This window comes from Neolamprologus multifasciatus, chromosome 6, assembly GCF_963576455.1.
Source record: "Neolamprologus multifasciatus chromosome 6, fNeoMul1.2, whole genome shotgun sequence".
Lineage (NCBI taxonomy): Eukaryota > Metazoa > Chordata > Actinopteri > Cichliformes > Cichlidae > Neolamprologus > Neolamprologus multifasciatus.
The window spans coordinates 19,187,716-19,208,989 of NC_140444.1; the positions used below are offsets into that span (position 1 = coordinate 19,187,716).

The following is a 21,274-nucleotide window of genomic DNA, read 5'->3' on the forward strand; positions in this document are numbered from 1 at the left end:
ATGATGTGAATCCAGGTTCTTTAACCTTGGGCTTTTTTCTTGTCTACATAATCAGATTATTAAAACCTGTAATTTCTGCCATGTAAGAGCTGAAAGCAGAGAAAATACATTATTTTAAAATGGTGTGTGTTGAGCAATTTACAGGCAGATTTATCTAAGAGCTGTGTTTGATGGAGTCCAATAAAAGTTTTTTTTTTGTCTCTACTATTAAGGCCTAATTAACCATCAAGCATGATCGCTTCATGGTTAGTTAACAAGTGTTTGTATTTCCCATTCAAGCTACAGTTGACCACAGTAATCTGCTAGTGACCAAAGCAATCACAATAAGATTTTGGGTGCCACGCCCTCTTTGCAACCGATTTATCCTAGCAACCGTCAGAAATTACTCGCTAACTGCTCAGAGGTTACCAGGCGGTCACTTATTCCACTGTGATAACAGGCTAAATGTATAATAAAAGAAGTTTATTAAATGTGTAATGAAAGACGTTTTGTGATATTTAAGGATTTTTAGTATTTAAAGTTTTTGAATCATTTCACACGAAAAAAGAATATTGAAGAAACTGCTTTCATTTGATCCCTTCAGTATATCTGACAAATCCTGATTAGCAGCTGTAAACCAGGTACAACTGAAAGTGAACTAAGCAAGAACGTAGGCAATTATTCCTCTGTGTGCAGGAAAAGTACTTTCTCTTTCAAATTATTTTGACTAATCTGGAGATTTGTTAATACGATTGCTTGTTCTTTTGCTCATTTCTCTTCCCCGTGGACTTCTGTCGCAATGTCATCACACTGACAGATCGCAGCAATTAACTTGGTCAGAATTTTTTTTTTTATTACAGCTAGAACTGATGTTTAAAATGACAAAAAACAGCAAGACGGCTGTAATAAATCTGAATTCTCCCTGAACAATTTACAGCCTACTTAAATATGGTGTAAATGTGAAATGAGCAGCTTCAATTTTCTGTTGAGATTATATTTTACTTTGAATGTGAGCAGTGAAAGGCAGGGATGAGATGACATGAGCTGATGGAGCTAATGACAGAAAAAATAGTCTCTCTTTCATGTACAACCAATAAAATTAACTCCCTGACTCTTTCAGTCTCTCTCTCTCTCTCTCTCTCTCTCTCTCTCTCTCTCTCTCTCTCTCTCTCACACACACACACACACACACACACACACACACACACACACACACACACACACACACACACACACACACACACGCACACACACACACAATCTCAGTGACAGTCTAAGCTGACACACTGAGTACAGCTCTACTACTGCTGATCCCCTGAGTCTATTCTCTCCCCAAGGGAGAGGTCAATTCAATACTGTAACCCCAAAGACACGCAGAAACCCACACTTACACACCTTAATACACACAGAAAAAAGCAGTCACCTGCACACACACATCCACACCTGTCTCCGTTCCTTCCATCAATCAGCCTAGCTGTGTGTTGACAGGTTATGTCTGTCCACAGTCCAGGTAATCTCAGGAGCCTCTTTGGGGAAGTGAGGCATTAAGCCGACCTGACAAACTATTTAGTCTCACTCAAGGTTTCAGACGCCCTCTTCTCCCCTTTTGCCTCTTCTTGAAAAACTCCCCTTTCTTTCATGTCTCACCATTTTCCTCATCCGTTCCTTATCCTTTCTTTTGTATCCAAGGTTCTCCCTTCCCCTGCCTTCAATCTTAAGCCTTTCAGTGTCTCTAATGTGCATCTTGTCCTCATATTATGTGTCCACTCATCCGTTATCATAAACTTCCCTTACAGTCTCACTGCATTTTTTCCCTTTTTGCATGCTCTACTGTCAGCTTTCCTCATCGTGGCATCTCCCCGTGCACATACAGCACCTACGTGCTCACAAACACAGTGCACTTATTTCTCTTGTACTCTCTTCATCTGCTTCTTTTGTCTTTCTCCACCTACCTTGCATCTGTCCTGCCTGGCTGGTGAAGAGACTGGAGGAGCAGCCGATTTCCGTCCCCAGGAGAGACCCATAATCCTGCTGAAACACTGGGGACAGAGGGATGGAGGGAAGGAGGCAAAAGGAGAGGTGAGGAGAGGAAAGGGTGGGGGTAAGCTAAAGGTCATCACAGCATGACCTCTCTCACCTATTGACCTTTTAAACCATCACCTTCTGACCGTTTCACCTTTAATCATGACCCCTGAAATGGCTGCTTAGACAATGACTTTGACACCGACTGTTTTAGCTCAGGGTTAATGCCTCCTCTTAAACACTAATGCGGAGATGTAAAGACAGCGTTGGGATGTCTTTCAGAAACACACATCAATGGTTTTGGAAGTTAAAGCAGCATCCATTTAAAAAAATGGAAGCTGCCAAGATATCTAAAAACATTTGGGGGGGGGGGGGGGGTTTAGGTAATGCTTGCTGCTTATTGGAGTCCCTCAGATCAACACTGGTGACTCTTTGGGACTAAATGAGCTGTAACTGTTTGTTACTCTGCACCTTTGTTGCTTGGGCAAGCAAACAGCTAAGATTCTAATGTATTATATTACTAACATAATTTCACATTTTTAATCTAAAGGTGGCTGAAACATAAAACAATAGGTGGTCAGAGTCACTTTCCTCCATGACACCTATATATATTTAAAAAAAAAACAGTTAATTCAGTTCATTCCTCTCTTGCTATATCTGTTCTTCCGATCCTTTCACGCCAAAATTGCCTGTCATTAAAAACAAAAAGCCCTCTGCAGACTGTCTGCTACATTACTACAAAGAATGAAATGTGATGCCATGAAAAAGATAAATAGAACAGTATTAGAGAGGGTGGAAGTGGGATGTAAGGTGGAATGTGATGAAACTCCACAGAATACGCTACAATAAACAATATGGGATACACCAACCTAATAGGCTGGGGTTAGGAAATCTCCATGATTCATTGTACGTTGAATACTGCGGATGGGAATATGGACTTCCGGAAAAATCTCCCCCTGTAGGAGAACAGAAAACAGAGACACAAGACATGGTTAAAAACATTAAAGGACAGGGAGGACAATCCCGTCTCGGTTTGGTTTAGGTGAGGACTAGCACAGTTTTAGATAATATTCAGGATATTATTCTTATCTCATTTGGCAGGAACACATGCTTGTGGAAATACTTTGCTCTCTGAAGCTTTAACCGGCTTCTTGTGTTCAACAGAACAGTTTGCAGACTAGTTGATAGGGACAGAACAGGAGAGCTCGGTGCGAATGTAGTGGTCCTGCCATACAGTGGATGATAGTGTAGCTTTTCTCCCTCATTTAATACTTACTGTCTGGGGTCTACGCTTCCTTTTGCCTTCCCCTTCTGCTTTTCCCATCACCCCTTCCTCTTTATTTTTCTCTCTCGTCCTCTGGCCCGCCTGACTGCAGCCCGCCCGTCACCCTTCACATCAAAACAACATTCTCCTCCATTTCTTCTCCTCTTTTTTTTCTCCACATATCTCTGTTGACTTGCTCTCTTTTTTCACTCTTTTGCTCTTTCTTTTCTCCTGAACCTTCACTCCTCCCAGGGGATCCCTCTCCCATAGCTGACAGTCACAGACCCTGATGCCCCCTCCCTCCAACCACCACCCGTTCCTCCTCTCTCCTTCTCGTTCTGTCGGTTCTGCCTCACTGCTCTCCAACACCCCCTCTGAGTGTCAGCCCCCCTGCTGCAGAGAGAAAGACAGAGAGACAGAGAGGGAGAAGGCGAACAGCAGAAGAGAGTTGCTTGCTTAATGAAGGTATGATATTAGACAGAGCGAACAAAAAGGAGGATAATTTGCCTGAGAAGTGCTGAGATAAAACGTGCCGGAGCTGGAGAAGCAAAGTTTGTAGATTATCTCCTCGACTCATTCCAGTCAGCTCATGGATTCGTGCAGCTTCAAAAATGCGCTGAGAAAAATTCAAATGCCTGCGCTGTTTGTGTGTGTGTGTATATATATACATATATACACAAAACAAGTTTTCTTTGTGCTAGTGTGTGCATTTATGTGTGCGTTTAGCTGCGTCTGTCAGGTGGGGTCGGGATGTTGTCTCCATGGCATCCCTGGGTGCGAACATCCTCTCCCTTGTCATCACCGTAGTGACGGCAATGTGTCAGGTTGTTTAGGAGACGAGGAGCGGAGGGGAGAGAGGAGGGGAAAGAAGGCTCAGGGGTCTCCCTGGTGTAGCTCAGTGTCAAGGTCGCGCGCACACACACACACACACACTGTCAAAAACAAACACACATACACACAAACAATCACAGCACACGCATAAACATCCAGCAAACCAAAAACACGCGCACACACAAATATGCTGTCAAACCTGAGGACAGGACGGGGTGAGCGCAGGGGGACAGGGTGACAGGGTTACCCATCTTTAGACGTGCTGTTCCTACATGTCCACTGAGAGTGTGTGTTTCTGCGTGTCAGCCTATGTGTGTGTGTGTTTGTCACAGACTGAATGATTGGGAATACAACTTGTAAACAGCATTGTTTTTTGACTTTGCTTCCCTCCCATTTGTGTCTCTCCCTTTATTTTTCTGCAGTGTATTTCACACTGACCACGACCACCACTGCAAGTCTGAGAGAGAGAGAGCGAGCGAGAGAACAAGAATAGCGGCTTAGGATTGAAACACAAAAGCATCGTAGAAGGCGGAGTGGAAGGGAATGAATGAATTAGTCGTGGGTCACTGGTGATTCTCATTAAAAACAAATTACTAATGTTGAGGAGGGACAGCTGTGCTACTGTGGCTGGTTTCTAATGATACACACACACGCACAGACACACACGCTAAAGAGAAGCGCAAACACACAAATATATGCACACAAACAGACACATGCACCACCCCCTGGGAGCACTGTCACCCACAGTGTAGACAGACAAGAAAGAGGAAGTGGTGAAGCTAAGTACAGCCTCTGAAAACACACACGCTCTGACAAACATCCAGCAGGAACTTAGAGGATATGTACGTAGAGATGGGTTGACATCATGTGTGGCGAGAGATGACACAGTTACTGTAAGGGAAAGCTATGTACATTAAAAGTAAAACAGCTTTAGCAAGTGTGCATTTGCTATTACTCATTTTGTGGTGACAAGTCTCCACTGTGGGAAGAAAAAGTAAGTTGTAAATATATTCATTTCAGTATGACCTGCTTTTAGGTTAGGTTTGAGGCAGTGGTGCATACTGGCGTGCTTAAAGAAGGTAAGTCTCCATACATCAGTGTAAGGGGATGGAAACATGACTGTGTGTGTATGTGTGTGTGTGTGTCTACTCACCAGGTACCATTCCAGTGAGGGAGGGGGTGGAGTAGCTGCCCTGTCCAGTAGGAGGGACATGAGGAGGGTAGCCTGGCAGAGTGGTGCTGGCTAGATCTCGACCTGTAATCAAACACACACATTTGTTGTCATCAGTGTCTTCCTACTAAAGTGCTATTACACTGCCCTGTGTCAAAAAGTAACATTTCTACTGTTTTCCAGAAAATAATTAATATTACATAATTCACTGATGCTGAGTTGAAAAATGGCAATAAAACTATCATCACATTCAATTTTGTCACAAAATGTAAATCCATTTTTCGCATAGGGCCCATTTTTACTCATTAAAATTCAGCTTCTTTAACACAATTCACATATTTTTATAGGTTTCTTTTAACTGGACAGAATAAACAATTGACATGGATGCAAAGTTACTGCTTTTGTGCAGTAGGAGAAATGCTGGCTCTGGAGCAACCTGGATTGTACTCACAACCCACGGCACCCAAAAGATCTTCAGCATCACCAGAATAAACGAAGTCATCATCCATTAGAAAGATTGGAATAAGATCCTTCTCACAATGCCTATAAGAGGAAAGTCCAGTTCCTGGAGCCAGGAAGCTTTTCTTACCGAGTGTAGACTCAAGCATCTCATCTGCTTCCTTTGCCAGATCCGAATCTGGTACTAAGTCATTTAACTCTGACTAAGTGAATAACCGGGGGACAACTGAGACACTATAAGAGATCTTCAAAGTCTTAATCACTACATTGTTGCAGGCAAAACATCATCAGACTCCTTTCTCTCGTCAACTAAGCCAGTGCTGATACCATGTTAGGTTGTTTGTCTTGGCACCAAAAATAAGCAAAATATACCCTTTTTTTTCTTTTCTTTTCTTTTCTTTCTTTCTTTCTTTTCTTTTTTTTTTTTTTTTTACAAAAAATCTGTTATTTTTTGCTGCAGTTTGGATGTAGTGAAGCTTCCACGGATGCAGCAAAAAACATCTGGATCTGGATGAAAAAACATGATTGGCACTTGTGAAAAAATGTGATGTACTAGAAAAAATTCTATATATATATATTTTATCAAAAGCCCAAATGATTAAATAACAAATGATAGGTTTCATACAGCAGTTATGATACATGACAATGTTATCAGTATTAATTCTAATTTAGCATAATCACATTAATGTGTCCTTGATTGGTGCCTGTGTTTAATGACCTTTAATTGTTTCTTGTTGGACCAGAAGAATACTTTTAGTGCTAAAATACATTTAGCAATAAGTATAACTGCTATAAATGCAGAAATAGTGCTGACCACAGAGAGTATAAAAGCCTCTTTAATAAGTAAAGGGCTCAACATAAAATTTCTTTTAAAATAATTGAGATTTAAAGGAAATTTGATTAAAACCAAACTGCAAAATCTTTCTCACAGTGATGAGTGATTTCAATTAATATCACTTAATGAAAAAGGTAAGCAGTGTTTTTATTTTACTAAATCATGCAGGAGCAGGGCATCCTTTTTTCCTTTTGTTTCCTCCAGTCTTGTTTTCCATCTCCTGGCATCTATTAATTTACCAACTTCCCCCGTCTCTCGTTACCTGAATCTCCCCCTCCTTGCTCTGTCTGTCACTTGGTGGATAGGATATATAACTGCATTAGACTACATGACAGTGTGTCGACCCAAATCATTTCTCTATGTTTGCGCGCAGTAGACACTGGAAGTGCGTGGAGAGGGTGCCCTCCATTCATCATCATCATATACACACACTCAACAACACACACACACATCAACACCCTCCTCCTGCCCCCTGCACACACACATTTATCATCATCATAAACAGCTCGGATGCTAACACCATCAATCCCATTCACTTCCTTTCCACTTAACCACCACTAACTAAGTGAGGAGGAGGAGGAGGAGGAGGAGGAGGAGGAGGAAAGGGGAACAAGGTGGGAGAGTAAAATACAGAATATAAAAAACAAGAGGAATAGCAAAAAGCAAAAAAGAGCAAACAGGTACAAGAATAAGAGAGGAGGGATATGTGCTAGAAGGTCAACAGCCATGGTAGATAAATATTTGTTTTCATGAGATAAAGTAAAATGGTTTGGACATATGACTGGGAGGGTTAGTGGATATATTAGAAAAAGGATGTTGAAAAAGGAGCTGCCAGGCAGGAGGAAAAGAGGAAGATGAGGCAAGATGGTTGACATGCAGAGGGTTGGTGTGGCACAGGTGGAAGCTAGGGACAGGGTGAGATGGGGACAGATGAATGGCTGTGGTGACACCTAACGAAGAAATTGTTGAGTAAAAGCAATATCACAGTATTAGTTTTCTCCACCTCCTGTATAAGTAACCATCATGCACTCAAAAGTATTTTAAAGAAAGTATTAAAAGCTTAATTCAGTCATCCGGTATGGCAACCTGGATTTATAATGTAACAATCTACTATTTTATTTATATTTTATTTAGTATTTTATAAACTGCCTGTACATTATATTTGTTTGACATTTAAGGTTCATACATTGAATAAAGACTCAAGAACATAGACTGTACAGTAAAGATGGACATAGGAGATTTGCATGAAAAGTGTAGCCAATGCTGAAATGCTTTAAACTAGCAGTACTGATAATGACCAGCAGAGGGTCTGATTCCTCAGGTCTGATTGTGTAGAAGAAAAACATCCCATTGTTCAGTTTATTTATTACTTTTTTAAATGTTTTCCTCACAAGCTTCAATTTCTAATAGTATTTTTCAATACAGCATGATGAAATAAATTATGATCCTATTCAGAGTACAATAACCAATAAGCAGGATGTGCTTTAGGGATTTGCTACTCTTGAATTAACTATTCAAAACAATGTAGACCTGCAGTGTGGTTTTTCAGTCAGATCTATGCCTTGCTTGTTTATGAGTTACACAAATACACATCTGGTCAGTTTTGTGTTGTTTTTTTGTGTGTGTTTTTTTGTTTGTTTAGTAAGTTGTTGTTTATCCTATTTAATATCACACTGAATAACCCCTAACCCTAATCAAGCTAGCAACTATTGTGAGCATTAGCTTAATAAAGGATCATTTTAAAAGACCAATAAAGAATATGAAACTGCAGAACAGCAGTCCACACACAAACAGGCAAAATCTAATGGCTAAGGAGATGTTGCGTAATTGGACAAATTATTAATTGTAAAAGGTCCTGCTCTGGTCAACCAAAATTCAGCCAATAAAAGCAGCACACTGTTGTTTTAGTTTGAGCATCTTAGAAAAAGCGGAGCAGGAGACTGGCAGATGCATTAGTCTAATGTCTGCAGTGATGCAGAGGCTATAACAGGATGTTGTGGAGAAGAGAGTCGAGCGAAAAACAAAGCTGTTGATTTACTGGTTGATCCGCATTTCTATCCTTGCCTGTGATCATTGGCTGTGGGTAGTCAATGAAAACTTGAGGATGGATGGATGGCTGGATGGATTTTATTGCAACCCATCAAATATTTGTTGAGCATTTCATAAATAAAAGGTCTGAGATCAAGGAAGTTGAATGGCTGGCAAACACTGTCATGTCTATGGATAATGTGGCCTCCAATTACATTTCAGCAAGTATACATAGATAAAAAAAAAATCCCAACTGTACATGTTCGCATGCTAGGGAAAGTGGACAAATGGAGCAATAAAAGAAAAACAGCATTTATGGTCCTTATCAGCAAAAAAATGAACATCTTAAATCCTTTCATTTTTCTGTCCTCTTTACTTCCTATTTCCCTCTGCACCTCCCTCCCTACTTGTGTTTCTCCCTCACATATTGCTTCCCTACTCCAGCCTCTATCTGTCCCTCTCCACCTCCTCTCTCCTGTCTCGTGTAGTAAAGTTTTTCTCTGTGTTTGACGCGACAGCGAGGCATTAGTGCAGACGGGCTACTCATCCGCTCAGGGTCAGTGCACAGGGCAAGGAGGAGAGGGAGGAGAGGCTGAGAGAGAGGAGAGATGGACTCTCTACAGCCCAACTTAGAGGGGGCAGACAGGGCCAGATCCTCTGAGGTGTGTATGCATGAGTGTGTATGTACACGAAAGTGCACACAGCGTATTTGTGCATATGTTTGCCAGTTGTATTGATGTATCTGTTCTCCACAGCTTTCCTGCAGAGGTCAACGAACAAGTACAAGTCTCCTCCACGCTCACTTGCAGCTACAGATGAACACACATCCTCTGCCTCTCTTACTCTCATACTGTCTGCCTATCTAACTCTCCCATTTCAGCCAGCCATCAAAGCAACACATGTCAAACCTGGAGGGATCAAGCTTGCACAGTGTGTGTCCCTTTGTGTGTTTTTGTGCTATAGTAGACTGGGTGAAGTTCAGGATAAAATAAAATGCCCTACAGATTTGGAAAGACCTTAGAATTGAGGGATGAGAGTGTGAGCGTTGCTCTACAGCATGTGTCCAGTGTATCACCACTTCAAGGATGCAATAACATTGCGTCAAACACACAGACGTCTGATCCCCTTGAGGGACCTCTATTCTCAGGGAAAAAACAGGCAAGGAAATGTATGCATAATATTCAGAAGGTGTGTGTGTGTGTGTGTGTAACAGAATGTGTGTGTTTTCATGCATAAGCAGAAATGGAAATTTTTATCTTGCTCTCTTTTGCTCATGCTCTCCGTGTCTCGCTCTTTCTCTCTTCCAATACGAGCAGGTAATATTCCTCAGTGGTTTCAGGCGGCAAAAACGAGCCCATTCCCAGATATCCCAAATTCCCAGCTCTATGATTCCCCTCATTACAGATGGGAGCGTCAAAGCCTTGTCCAAGTGCTCCCTGGTCTACTCTTAATTAACCACTGCCTCTCCCAGTGCCCCTAAATGGAAAAGGAGGAATAGACGAGGCTCTCACTTTTCATCCATCCTTCCACCTTTCTTTTCCTCCTTCCCTCTGAGTTTCCTTCCTCCTTTGAGATCCAAAGCGTTAAGCTCTTTAAGCCCTGACAATTTTGGCGCTCCTGCCACTGCTGAGGTAGACTTAAAAAGCCTTTACTTTACTCTCTATGTGTGTGTGTGTGTGTGTTGTTTAAATACGACTGTCAGAGCTTCAGCTAAGGCTTGACTCTAAAGTATAGAACGCCAGAGTTTTGTCTTCTGACTGAAATATTTTATGGAATTTTTATGTGTGAATTATGGGATTGTGCAGCAATAGGTTAACAGTTTTTAATCCTAAAACTAAACTAAACCAAGCAATCTTTTAATTCTCTCTTTAAAAAAAACAACAAACATTCACACTTTTTTGTGTAACCAAATAGGAGGGTAGTAATTATAAAATAATTCAAAATCTCACTCTTCATAGTACACATGCACTACTTTTTTAGTCTCTTTCATAAATATCCACAACAGATCATTCCACTTCTAAGACGTTTGCTCCTCTAAAAGGCAAAAGCAACATGAAGAAAAGAAATGTGTACAGAAACTGATTGGAAATGGGTCATTACCAAGTGAAGCTGAGGTTGGAAAAAATAACTGAGTACAAAACTTCATGGGGAAATTAACATTTATATGAAAACCCTTTATTTAGTAATTTCAAAATGTCTCTCAGAGGTGAAGTTAAGATCATTAGCTAGGTGTAACTTTTACCTGGAACTAGTGAGTAGGACTGTGGACCAGAGACGCTGGCTCCTAACTCTGCCCCTGTGCCCGGATTGGCCAAACTGTTCTTCATCTCATCCAGTCCTCCTGCTAATGAAGCCATGGCTGAATAATCTGACGTCTGGAAGAAAGGAGGAAGTAAACAAAGGGTAAACTTATTAACAAAAATTGAAAACAACAAGTACATGTTATGAGGCTAGCTTAATGTTAGATCTAACACGGATGCAGTGTTTGTTACATCCTGCTACATTTTCAGCATGCTGCACTTTCCTCAGAGCAGAGAGCAAAAACGCTTTAGAATGAACACAAACTCACAGACACACACAGACTCACACGCACATACAGAAACACACCTACAGCTGAGAGTTTATTGATCTGTTTACAAAGACAGGGATTTACTGTACAACCAAGTCCAACAGTCTATAACCACAGGATCAGCTTGCTCTTTCTTTTCATCCCTCACACACACAGAATACATAGACACGCGTATATATATCCACACATACGCGCTGGCATTACATAGACCATGGCTAACACAAAGCCTCTTGTGTCCCCAGATACCAACAACAATAAGAACTGTGATCATCTCAGCACACCTACACACGTTCTCCCAGTGGTGTTAACCCAGCATACACACACGCTGCAAAAACTTAAAAAGCACTCAGAGAAGGCTGAAGTGACAAAACAATACGTCACTGTCTGAATGTACAGTTTCTTTAGAAACAAAATAATATTGAAGTTTAAAAAAAGGAAAAAAGAAAAAAAGAAATAAAAAAACATGTGATAATGTGATCCAGACAAAAAAAACACTGCAAAAAAACAAAACAAAACCCACAAACACATGAAAGGAAATTAGCTTAACTAGCAAGACACACAAAAGAAGAAAACCAGAAAATACAACAGTATGGTCGTACAGTACACAAATGTCAAATAACTCACTGTCCACAACATGGGTTATGATCTTTGGATCATACGGACGCAACTTTGAAAGAGGTCTTTAATAACCCAGCCTGGCCGAAAGGCAGTGAGATGGGTGGATAATGGAAACTGTCCGCTAACCTGTGTTTGACCCCAGCACAGAGTCATGACCCATCCATCCTCATTTCTCTACTAGACAAGTGTGTGTGTAATTATGTGTGGTCCAGACATTACTCATCATGCAGGGACTTAAATCACTGTACACAGTGACTTACTGGGGACTTACCCCTTATTGGGACAAAATCCCCGCCATGCAAATGATTACATTTAAAGGTGAATATATGTCTTTTTTGTAGTGTTAGGCAGGTAGGTAAAGGTTAAAGTCATGTATTGACCTCTGAAGTCAGAGATACGCACATTACCGTGTGTGTAATAATAATAATAATAATAATAATAATAATAATAATAATAATAATAATAAAGGCTGTGCAGAAATTGACACTTTAAAAAAAGGTTGGCTCTCAGCATCAGGGAGTTTAAGCTCATCTGTTCCTTAAAATGCAGAAAAGGAAGTAACATCATAAGTAAGTCAGTGCAGAAAAGAGGTGCACTAGAAATAAAAATGTGGGGCTTACAATAAAATATTTAAGTCCATTCCTTGGTGACTTTGAGACAAGTGATCATATAAATAAACCTTGCATTACAGCAACAAGCAAATGCAAGCAAAGCATACAGGCAAACACCATTCATTACTCTGTGGCCACAATTAAGACTGTGTGGAGTAGTACATTCAGTCGTTTGCTCATTAAATCTGTCTGTTGTGTTAATTGACTACTGCGAGGTAAGCTTTAGCTCTTTTTAGGTAAGAGTTCATGTCACATGAATGTTTCTGCAGCAGCGTTTTTAACCGGAAAGCCATAATGACTGAGCTAACTAAACCACTCTCAGTCAGCTTCAATTAATTTGTGTATGTACTAAACAGCCCTACTCACAGTATTGGAAAAGAGACACATATTCATCTGGAGTTCGGCAATTAAATATAAGCATATAGTGTATGATTATTTAGGGGTGGCTTAAAAAAAGCTTAGTAAGTTGGTCATTAAATTCTCCTCCTGACTGCATTTTGAAGCACACTCGACCAACACACTGAACCTCAAACTGTTCCCACTGTGTGAGTAAATAAAACTGAGCAAATGAAATATTGCACTTTATCGCATGAAATTCCTTCTGTAGCTTTTCCTCCCATTCTGTTACTACTGACCTGTGTGTGTGTGTGTGTGTGTGTGTGTGTGTGTGTGTGTGTGTGTGTGTGTGTGTGTGTACACTAATGACACCAATCAGAATTTCCTTTAGGTGATGAGGTGAGAGTTTTGCACTGACCCTTTTAATGCGTCTGCATCTGTGTGTGTGGAGGTGTAAGTGTAGGCGTGTGTTTGTGCTCACTGACCTCTTAAACACCCCTGTGCTCGTCAACACACAACACAACCACTGGACTGTGACCTGCCAAATAAGAGCTTACGCAGTACACTACACACATCCTCCCTCACTCTCTCTCTCTCTCTCTCTTTGGACTTCAGACACACTTTTAAGCTCTCTTTTCTCTCGCACATCAAACACATCACACACATCACACACATCACACCTGTAGTTTCTTCATCCAATCATATGAGCTATCACTGCATAGCCGCCCGCCCGACCCTCCCCCCCTTTCTCTTGGCCGCTCTCTGTCTTATTATAATGGTGTCTAATGTGTCCATGTATCCGTGTGTAGATGGGGGCCAGGCAGCAGCAGCACCAGAGAAGAAGGGGTCTGCCATGGTAATTGGCCATGATGAAGTTTGGCCAGTGGGGTGACAGGCCCGCTAAGGAAGATGGATCATTCTCATTCGCCCCCGTAAATGTTGTCAATTCCACCGCTCATACAGCGCCATCAGCCCTCATCAAAGAGGAGGGACGCAGCTGCCGGGCCATGGAGGGGTTGGGGTTTGGGGTTGGCGATGCTGATGGGGAGGGGTTGTTCGGGGCAAGATGGGAGGAAGCAAGTAAAGGTGGCAGGAGGGGGACCTGGCAGATATAAAGGGTCACTATAAAGAAATAATAAGGAATAAGGAGGAGACAGGAAATGGGGCTGAGATGGAGGGAAATGTTAATCGATTGATAAATTAGTGGGATAGAGAAAAGAATGTAGAGCAGGGCACTCAGCAGCAGCAGCATCCCACCAATATATGGTAATACTGAGAACTTGGTCATTTTTAGTTTTTCTTCTGTGACCAATGAGTTAAAGCATTTGAAGTTAACTAACTCACAAACTTTACATTGCTTTGAAACCTAAGTCTTCACATTCTTGGATCTGTCACCGAAAGTGGACTCCCAGGATCAAATTTCACTTCATTACTCCACTAAAGTTACACATCATGGACAGCACTCACTATTTTCAGTGTTTTATTTTCATTTTATATAAACGCAGCACTTTTTTTTAGGGTATAACATACACACTTTCTCATTGGTTGATTATTGCTGTCTGCTTCGATGCATTTTCTCCTTTCTTGTATCGTTAACTCTGTCTTCTAAAGGGTTAACAGATAGCAGTCCTTTATCATAACACTTTAACTCTTTAAAAGCAGCTGCACTAAGTTTTAATCTCACTCGTTCTATCACCGTGTCTCTTCCACGCAGCAGCTTGGTCTGCTGAGTCAGAAATGGGACAGATGTGCCCAACTCAGCCAGAGACACACACATAAACACAAACAAACACACAAATACACACACAGACCGGCCCTTCTGTACCATTTGCATAATAGTATTTCCTATTTTCACCACTTCCAAAATAGCTCGTGATTTCTCCATCTCCTACTCTCTCTCTCCCATTCGCCACATTGGCTTGAGTGCTCCTGATGGAAAATTGCTTGACTATAAACAAATACAATTCCCTGAGTGGCCCACAGACTGAGACAGGGATTGTGGGGAAGGAATTTATCTGTGCTCCAACTGAGCGTGGCAGCAAGGGGAGGATACTCATTTCCAAACAGGCGTCTCATGGAGGCTCCTTATGAGTCACGGGGCCGCTGTAGGCCACATGAGTGGAAGTTTTTACATTTTTTATACTTAATTAAGTTATCTAAGTTTTGCAGTTGTTTACTGTTAAACTTCTTGTATGCATGATAAAAAAAAAAAACGTTTAGTGTAGTGATTACACAATGACACAAAGTCTGCTGTTTTTCATTCTACACAAATTTGAGCAGCATGGTTGATGCATCTGATCACACTTAAATAGTTTTAGTGTTAATAATAAAATGTTGTGGCTTTGTGCATCTAAATCCAATCTTCACCTGAAAGCTACTTTTAACTGCGTCCAGACGCCCTTCCTGTTACAACCCCACAGGGATTTGTGTCTCCTCCTAGAATCAAAAAGTGTATCTTTTACTTTTCAGTTAAATGTGTGAACCACTACACTCTGGAACCATCAAATGCAATCTCTAACTCCACTGTGAAATTTCCTACAGGATACTTTAATAAGCTCATGCTATAAAGCGATGAATTTAGCGTTATTTCTAGTTTCCCGACTACTTGTTTTCTCTTGATTTATTATTTGTTGTGTGGGAAAAACATTCTGCGGTCAATGATGAGATGAACTAGCTGAAATGACCTGAGATGCATTCATTATTTTTGCGTTTAGTGCAGCAGTAAAGAGTAGACAGGAAAGAGGGGAAGACACAAAGGGTCAAGGGGCGGATTCAAACCCTGGCCGCTGCATTTCAGCCACAGGGCATCTGAGCCAAACTGGAGCCCAAGATAGAAATCCTTTTAAATCTATATATCTAAATATCAGTCTCCTTTTTCTCTGTCCACATCTCAGTGTAAACTGCTTGGTACTGGGGTGGGCGTTTGGACCCAGGGCAGCACGGAGGGGCGGGGGTGCTTGTCAGCCGTGCTGATTTATCACCTGGGTAATAGAAAGTGATTGAAGGGAAATTCAAATGAACTGTCTCTGACAGGCACACATGCAGACACACATACGAGCACGCACACATAAATTAATAGCGGGGCTTAATAGACTACAGGGTGAAGTGGAACAAGAGCAGGAGAGGCAGATGAGATAAAAGCAGGGCTTGTTAGGAAAGAAAGATAAAGAAAAAGGTCTGAAATAAACAGGATAGACGAGTAACTACTGCTGACAGATAAAATAAGATTTGCTTGCGAGCGGTATTGCTTTTGGTCTCTTCAAGTGGGACGAAGGAAGACAAAATAATGAGTAAGCCTCATGTTTTAGTGCAAGAAAGCTAAAAAATAATGAGGAGCTTGACGTAACCACTGAGATTACAGTTTATTAGTATAACACCTGAATCTGAGCCTTTTGCTCTTCTGTCTTTACTTTGGTTTTCATAGTTTTGGACATGTCTTTGGCGTTTCGTAAAAGACGACCCCATACAAAACATCACCAGCAGGGACAAATCTGTCAGGAATGTCAGTCGCAAGGCAGGGTGACCCTCCTTGACCATAACCCCACCAATAGTGGTTACTGCGCACACTCACGCACACATGTACACACACCTCAGCCCACATACCAAAGAGCCTAAGCTGTGGCTGTCAGCGTTAAGGCTAAGAGTGTCAATCATTCCCAGTGGGAAAAAGGGGGGTTAGCAGAGGTGGAGGACCAGATAGTCATGTAGATTTGTGTGTGTGTGTGTGTTTGTGTGCATGCGGTTGTGATTGCTTGGGTCTCTTTGTAATGCACTTCTTAAAGCCAGTTTGACCCCAGTTTGATTCCCCTATCCCAGACGCCGACCCCAGTGGCTTGACCAGGCTCAGACAGGACACTGACCTATGAATCATGGGTATTATAGTCTTGAGTCCCAGTCTATAGAGCTACTACAGCCAATCCCTGTCGACCTCTCGCCCTGTACCACTCAAGTCCCCATGTCGGTCAGAGGAAAGAGAATGGACTAAAAAGCCAAACTCTGCCCTGTAGGTCTAAGGCTGCAGCCTATTTATGCTTCCATATACTCCGACTACTCGGGAGTTTGCTTGTACTCTTGCCCTTGGCAATGACTGAATAAATAAACCAGAAGCAGTGTCAGCTTGAAAGCTCGCTGAAACAAAAATTTCATTTTGAAACATTGGCCAAATATTTCCTTAATATTGACCCTTGGGCGGCTGATTAGAAGGCATCTGAGAAAAGGTAGAGAGAATACAAATGCTAGCTTGTTGTCATTTTGTTATTCAGCATACCACTTACACCTGTCTATTCCACTCAGATTTACATTAATTTACTCCTGAGAAAGGGCGGGAGGTCAATTTAGATGCAACATTAGGACACACAGACACACCCTTTCTCGCTCTCGGTTTTCTCGTCTCGTTTTTCTCTTTTTCTCTCACATGCAAACGATCACACGCATGCGCACATTCCCAAGACGCATCAGCATGCGGACAGCGGCACTGCCGTCCCACCAAGCAGCAGGAAGTGAGGTCATAATGAGAGTCGGGTCAATATGTTCATTAACCCCTGTAGTGTGTCTACATTATAGGAACATCAATAGAGCAGGTCTGACTCATCACAGTGTCTATCAGGCCAAAGAAACTCACAGCGGTTTGTCAAGCCAACAGTGAAAACACGACTTGATGCTGACACTTTGAGAGCTCACAGCAACATGAAAGAATTGGGAAAAAGACAGGATGAGTGAAGCGCTTGGATAGAGAGAGAGCTTTTTTAAAATGGGATTATTTGTTGTGCAATGTGACAGCAGTCAGCAACATTGACATGGCATGGCAAGGCATAGCAGGCAGGCTTTTTTTTCTAAAAACAGAGACAAATATTTTATATGACAGTCAGATAAACCTTTAAATGTTAACTGATAAACTACAAACTAATCTGGCTTCTGTACTATGTAAATCCCAAAATAGTCCATTACATTTTAAGCTTTCCTGTTTTACATTTTTTTACTATCAGCTACAAAAAAAAATGAATTTTGCACCTGTGTCCACTGGAAAACCCAAATAACTGTCATATTGGTGGCAGTTTGAAACTCCTGCACACTGTCTCTTTAAACGATGAGACTTGTGCCATTCTACAGTTTTGCTCTTATTGATGGAAAGACCAAAAACAACAATGTGTTAGTCTAGCGCTGTTTGTTTTAATTTTGTTTGCATGTGTGGCACGCAACCGTTGAGCATTAGTTCTTGGATGTTTTTATTTGGAGATTCCAGGTTGGTGAAAGTAGGCCGTCTTCTAATCAAAACATATACCCTGGTGTAAAAAAAAAGTGTATGCTTTTTTATATTGTGCTTATTTTTTGTCAGAGATTGTAAATAAAAAAATACACGTTCTGAAAAGGATGAGAGGCCCTTTAACCTCTGTGCTGTAGTTACACCTACATCCCAAGTAGGCCCATGTATTATTTTCTTGACTATAACCAGAGGTGGTGAAGGGCCACGGTTAGCAGGATGAAAAAAATGTATGTCTTTGAACGAGGACAAAGCACTTGTTAGTGGGGAAACATATTTGTTGCTTTGGATCTTTTCATGGTCTTGTAAACAGTAAGAAAAAAATGTCTGAACTCAGCGAAAAAAGACTTACAGTATAGGATGGCTGAATGGCTGTTGTGCTGTGACAGTGACTTGAAGTACACTGCTGTGTCTGGTGGCCGTGAGGTGATAACACAGGAGACGCCACTTCTGCTTTAGTCAGCTCCTGTTTGTTTTTCATGAGCGGTTATCTCCTGTCACAGCCCCTATTTTTCATTAGCCCACAACTACATTCTTGTTGACTCCTAACCTCTTCCCAACCTCAGCCTCAGCCCAGAGCCTGCACGATGCCTCGCCCTTACCTTGCCAGAATCAGGGCTCACATAGAGGTCAGAGCTGGACTGGATTGGACAGGATGGCTGTCTGTCAAAGAGGCGGTCCAATACCTCGATCTGCTGTGGCGAGAATAGCTCCCCTCTCATCTGCTTCCTGAGGAAGTCCCGCCCACTGTGGCCGTGTCCATTGGCCAGCGGTGACTCCTGCAAACCTGCACAGAGAGGACAGGTGAAAGGAGAGGGGTTAGACAGGCTGTAAATGCAGAATTTTTAAGAGAGGAATGATAACTGAAAGGGAGAGGAAATGAGCAAGATAAAAGGAAGCTTTTGTGAGTCTGGTTTATGTTATGGAGGGAAAACCCAGACAGACAGCGATAGAGGAATGAAGGGAGTAGTGAAAGTGTGTGTTGACAATACAAATTACTAAGACAGATGTGGAGAAAGAAGTTAGTGGACTCAAATGAACTCCAGTGAACTGATTTAAGACTGAGCGACTTCATAGATTGTGGAGGCTCAGAGAAAATGGTATACAAATGCAATCCATTACCAAGCATACGCTGTCTCTCCTTCTTGATCTCTAAAAAGTACACTCTCTCCTCTCATATATACACACTTGTCCGTCCCCTCTCGTCGTATCACACATACACACACATACACACAAATATATATTGCCACGGTATCAGTATTAGACTGTGAGCTCTCGTATCCTGCAGTTATTGCAAGGCTGAGGGACTGAACGAGACAATTATAAGAACTCTGAAGAGTCGCAGCCCACAAATGATTAGAGAAGAGAGAACGAGAGAAAAAGATAAAGAGAAAAAGGGGATGAGGGTGAAAATCCCCACTATAGAGCCAATTCAGCGTTCCAAACCACTCCTGAGAGCCTATTTTAGTCCTGGGGGTCACTGTGTGTTTAGTGTGTGTATGTGCGTGAATGTGTGTCCAGGGTAGTGATATGACAGACAGGTGGAGAGGGGGGAGGGGGCTCCAAATATATATATATATATATATATATATATATATATATATATATATTTTTTTTTTTTTTTTTTTTTTTTCCATTTGGACTGAAAATACAGATTCATTTGCACCAGAATAGTTCTAATAAAAAAAACTGAAGAAAGAAAGAAAAAAATGTCTGTCTAACCATATTTAACCTCAAGGGATGCTTCCTGTTTTGAAATTCTGTAGTTGTGGATAACTTTTAATACCACTACATGTAGTTACTGAGACCTGTGCTACTGCAGGGGAGACTATATTTGTTTTATAAAGGTTAGAGTGTTTGTTAAAATGTAGTATTTCAGATTTAATGACTTCAAAACTACAGAAACAGCTTTTGGGTGTGTTTTGCTAATCTGATTTTATAAGTCAGTGAGAATTTTAAATTACTTCTTATTTCATTTATGAGCAGGAAACATTTTTCCTAATGACTTTGTGGTCTTATTTACTAGTTTTCAAGTTTTAATTGTATTAATTTTTGTTAAATAGTTGTTCCCTATCTGTATAAAATAGATGATAAATCGGAGCATAATTCACTTTGTAATAAAGAAGTAACTGAGATTTCAGCTAAGGACTGAGCTGAGACAGTATAGTAATCTATAAGAATGACAGGTTTCTTCTTTAACATAGTTTTACTTAATCTTATTCATTCTTTATTTGTTCTAGTCACATTCCTAAAAACATAATCTAAAAAAGGTTTTACGACATAAGCAAGAATTACTGGTTTAAAGCAAAGATGCAATGGGTTTTAAGTAAGCAAGTTTAGCTAGATTACATTGAAGAAAATAAAGTGTTTTGTGAGTATAACTGAGGAGTCAGAATTAATTGATCCTTTGTACAAGATAAGAGGATTATGTAAGTTTACATCGACGGTAGCCTAATAAGGAAACTGACAGTTTGTTTGTTTGTTTGTTTTTTCACTTTTTTTGTTGTTTTGGTTCATTATTTAAGTGATCTCTGTGCACATCCAAGAGTGACAGGCAGAACTAAGAATATGTTAAAACATTTGGTAGATTGGCATATGGCACTGTGACGATATAGAGGTTAGCACTTCTCCTCTAAGCAGAAGGTTCTGGGTTTGAAGTTGTTTGTGGGCTGTGGCCTTTCTGTGTGAAGTTTGTGTGATCGCAATGTGGCTGGATGGATTTTTTTCGATAGTCTAAAAAGTTTCAGGTTAAACTGGCTATAGGTGTGAGTGCAAATGCACCAGGATAGACTGAAAACCTTTCCTGGATGGATGGATGGGTGGATGGATGGGTGGGTGGATGGATGGATGGATGGGTGGATGGATGGATGGATGGGTGGATTACAGTCCCAGAGTTGTATATCGGTACCAAAGATGGTTGCGAAATGTTTGCTTACAGTTTGATGTGTGTTAGCTAAATTTCTTGGCACAACCTGTGGCTTTGGATCAATTCAAAGACTTCTAGCAAACCTTTATATCTTCAGACAGTATCTAGCTCATACTACAGTGCTGTGTCACATACTAAACCTCCCTCTACATCTTCAGTACACAAAACCCTCTCTCACAAACAGAGGTTTGATTATAATCTCTCTCTCTCACACACACACACACACACACACACACACACACACACTCATATACAGATGCTGGGAGTAGTGTGAGTGTATGGTCCAGGTCTCCGGTGACAGACCAATCAGGGTGGGAGATAAAGCCAGTATGATGCTTTAGCCTGGTAACCCAAGGCAACCCATT

At 41.1% G+C, this 21,274-nt stretch overlaps 1 protein-coding gene across 4 annotated transcripts in view; it reads right to left on the reverse strand.

Moving 5' to 3' along the window:
- pax5 (paired box 5) overlaps positions 1–21,274 on the reverse strand; it is a 54,513-nt gene that overhangs the window by 5,054 nt on the left and 28,185 nt on the right. For 2 of the 4 annotated variants that reach the window (XM_085163067.1, XM_085163066.1), the window contains exons 6-10: positions 18,586–18,770; positions 10,832–10,964; positions 5,250–5,351; positions 2,871–2,957; positions 1,932–2,018 (exon numbers count right to left, since the gene is read on the reverse strand). In XM_085163067.1, the coding sequence (XP_085019193.1) occupies positions 1,932–2,018; positions 2,871–2,957; positions 5,250–5,351; positions 10,832–10,964; positions 18,586–18,770 (594 nt within the window). The remainder of the gene's footprint in view (positions 1–1,931; positions 2,019–2,870; positions 2,958–5,249; positions 5,352–10,831; positions 10,965–18,585; positions 18,771–21,274) is intronic. The other 2 variants (XM_085163070.1, XM_085163068.1) reach the window with 1 other exon arrangement.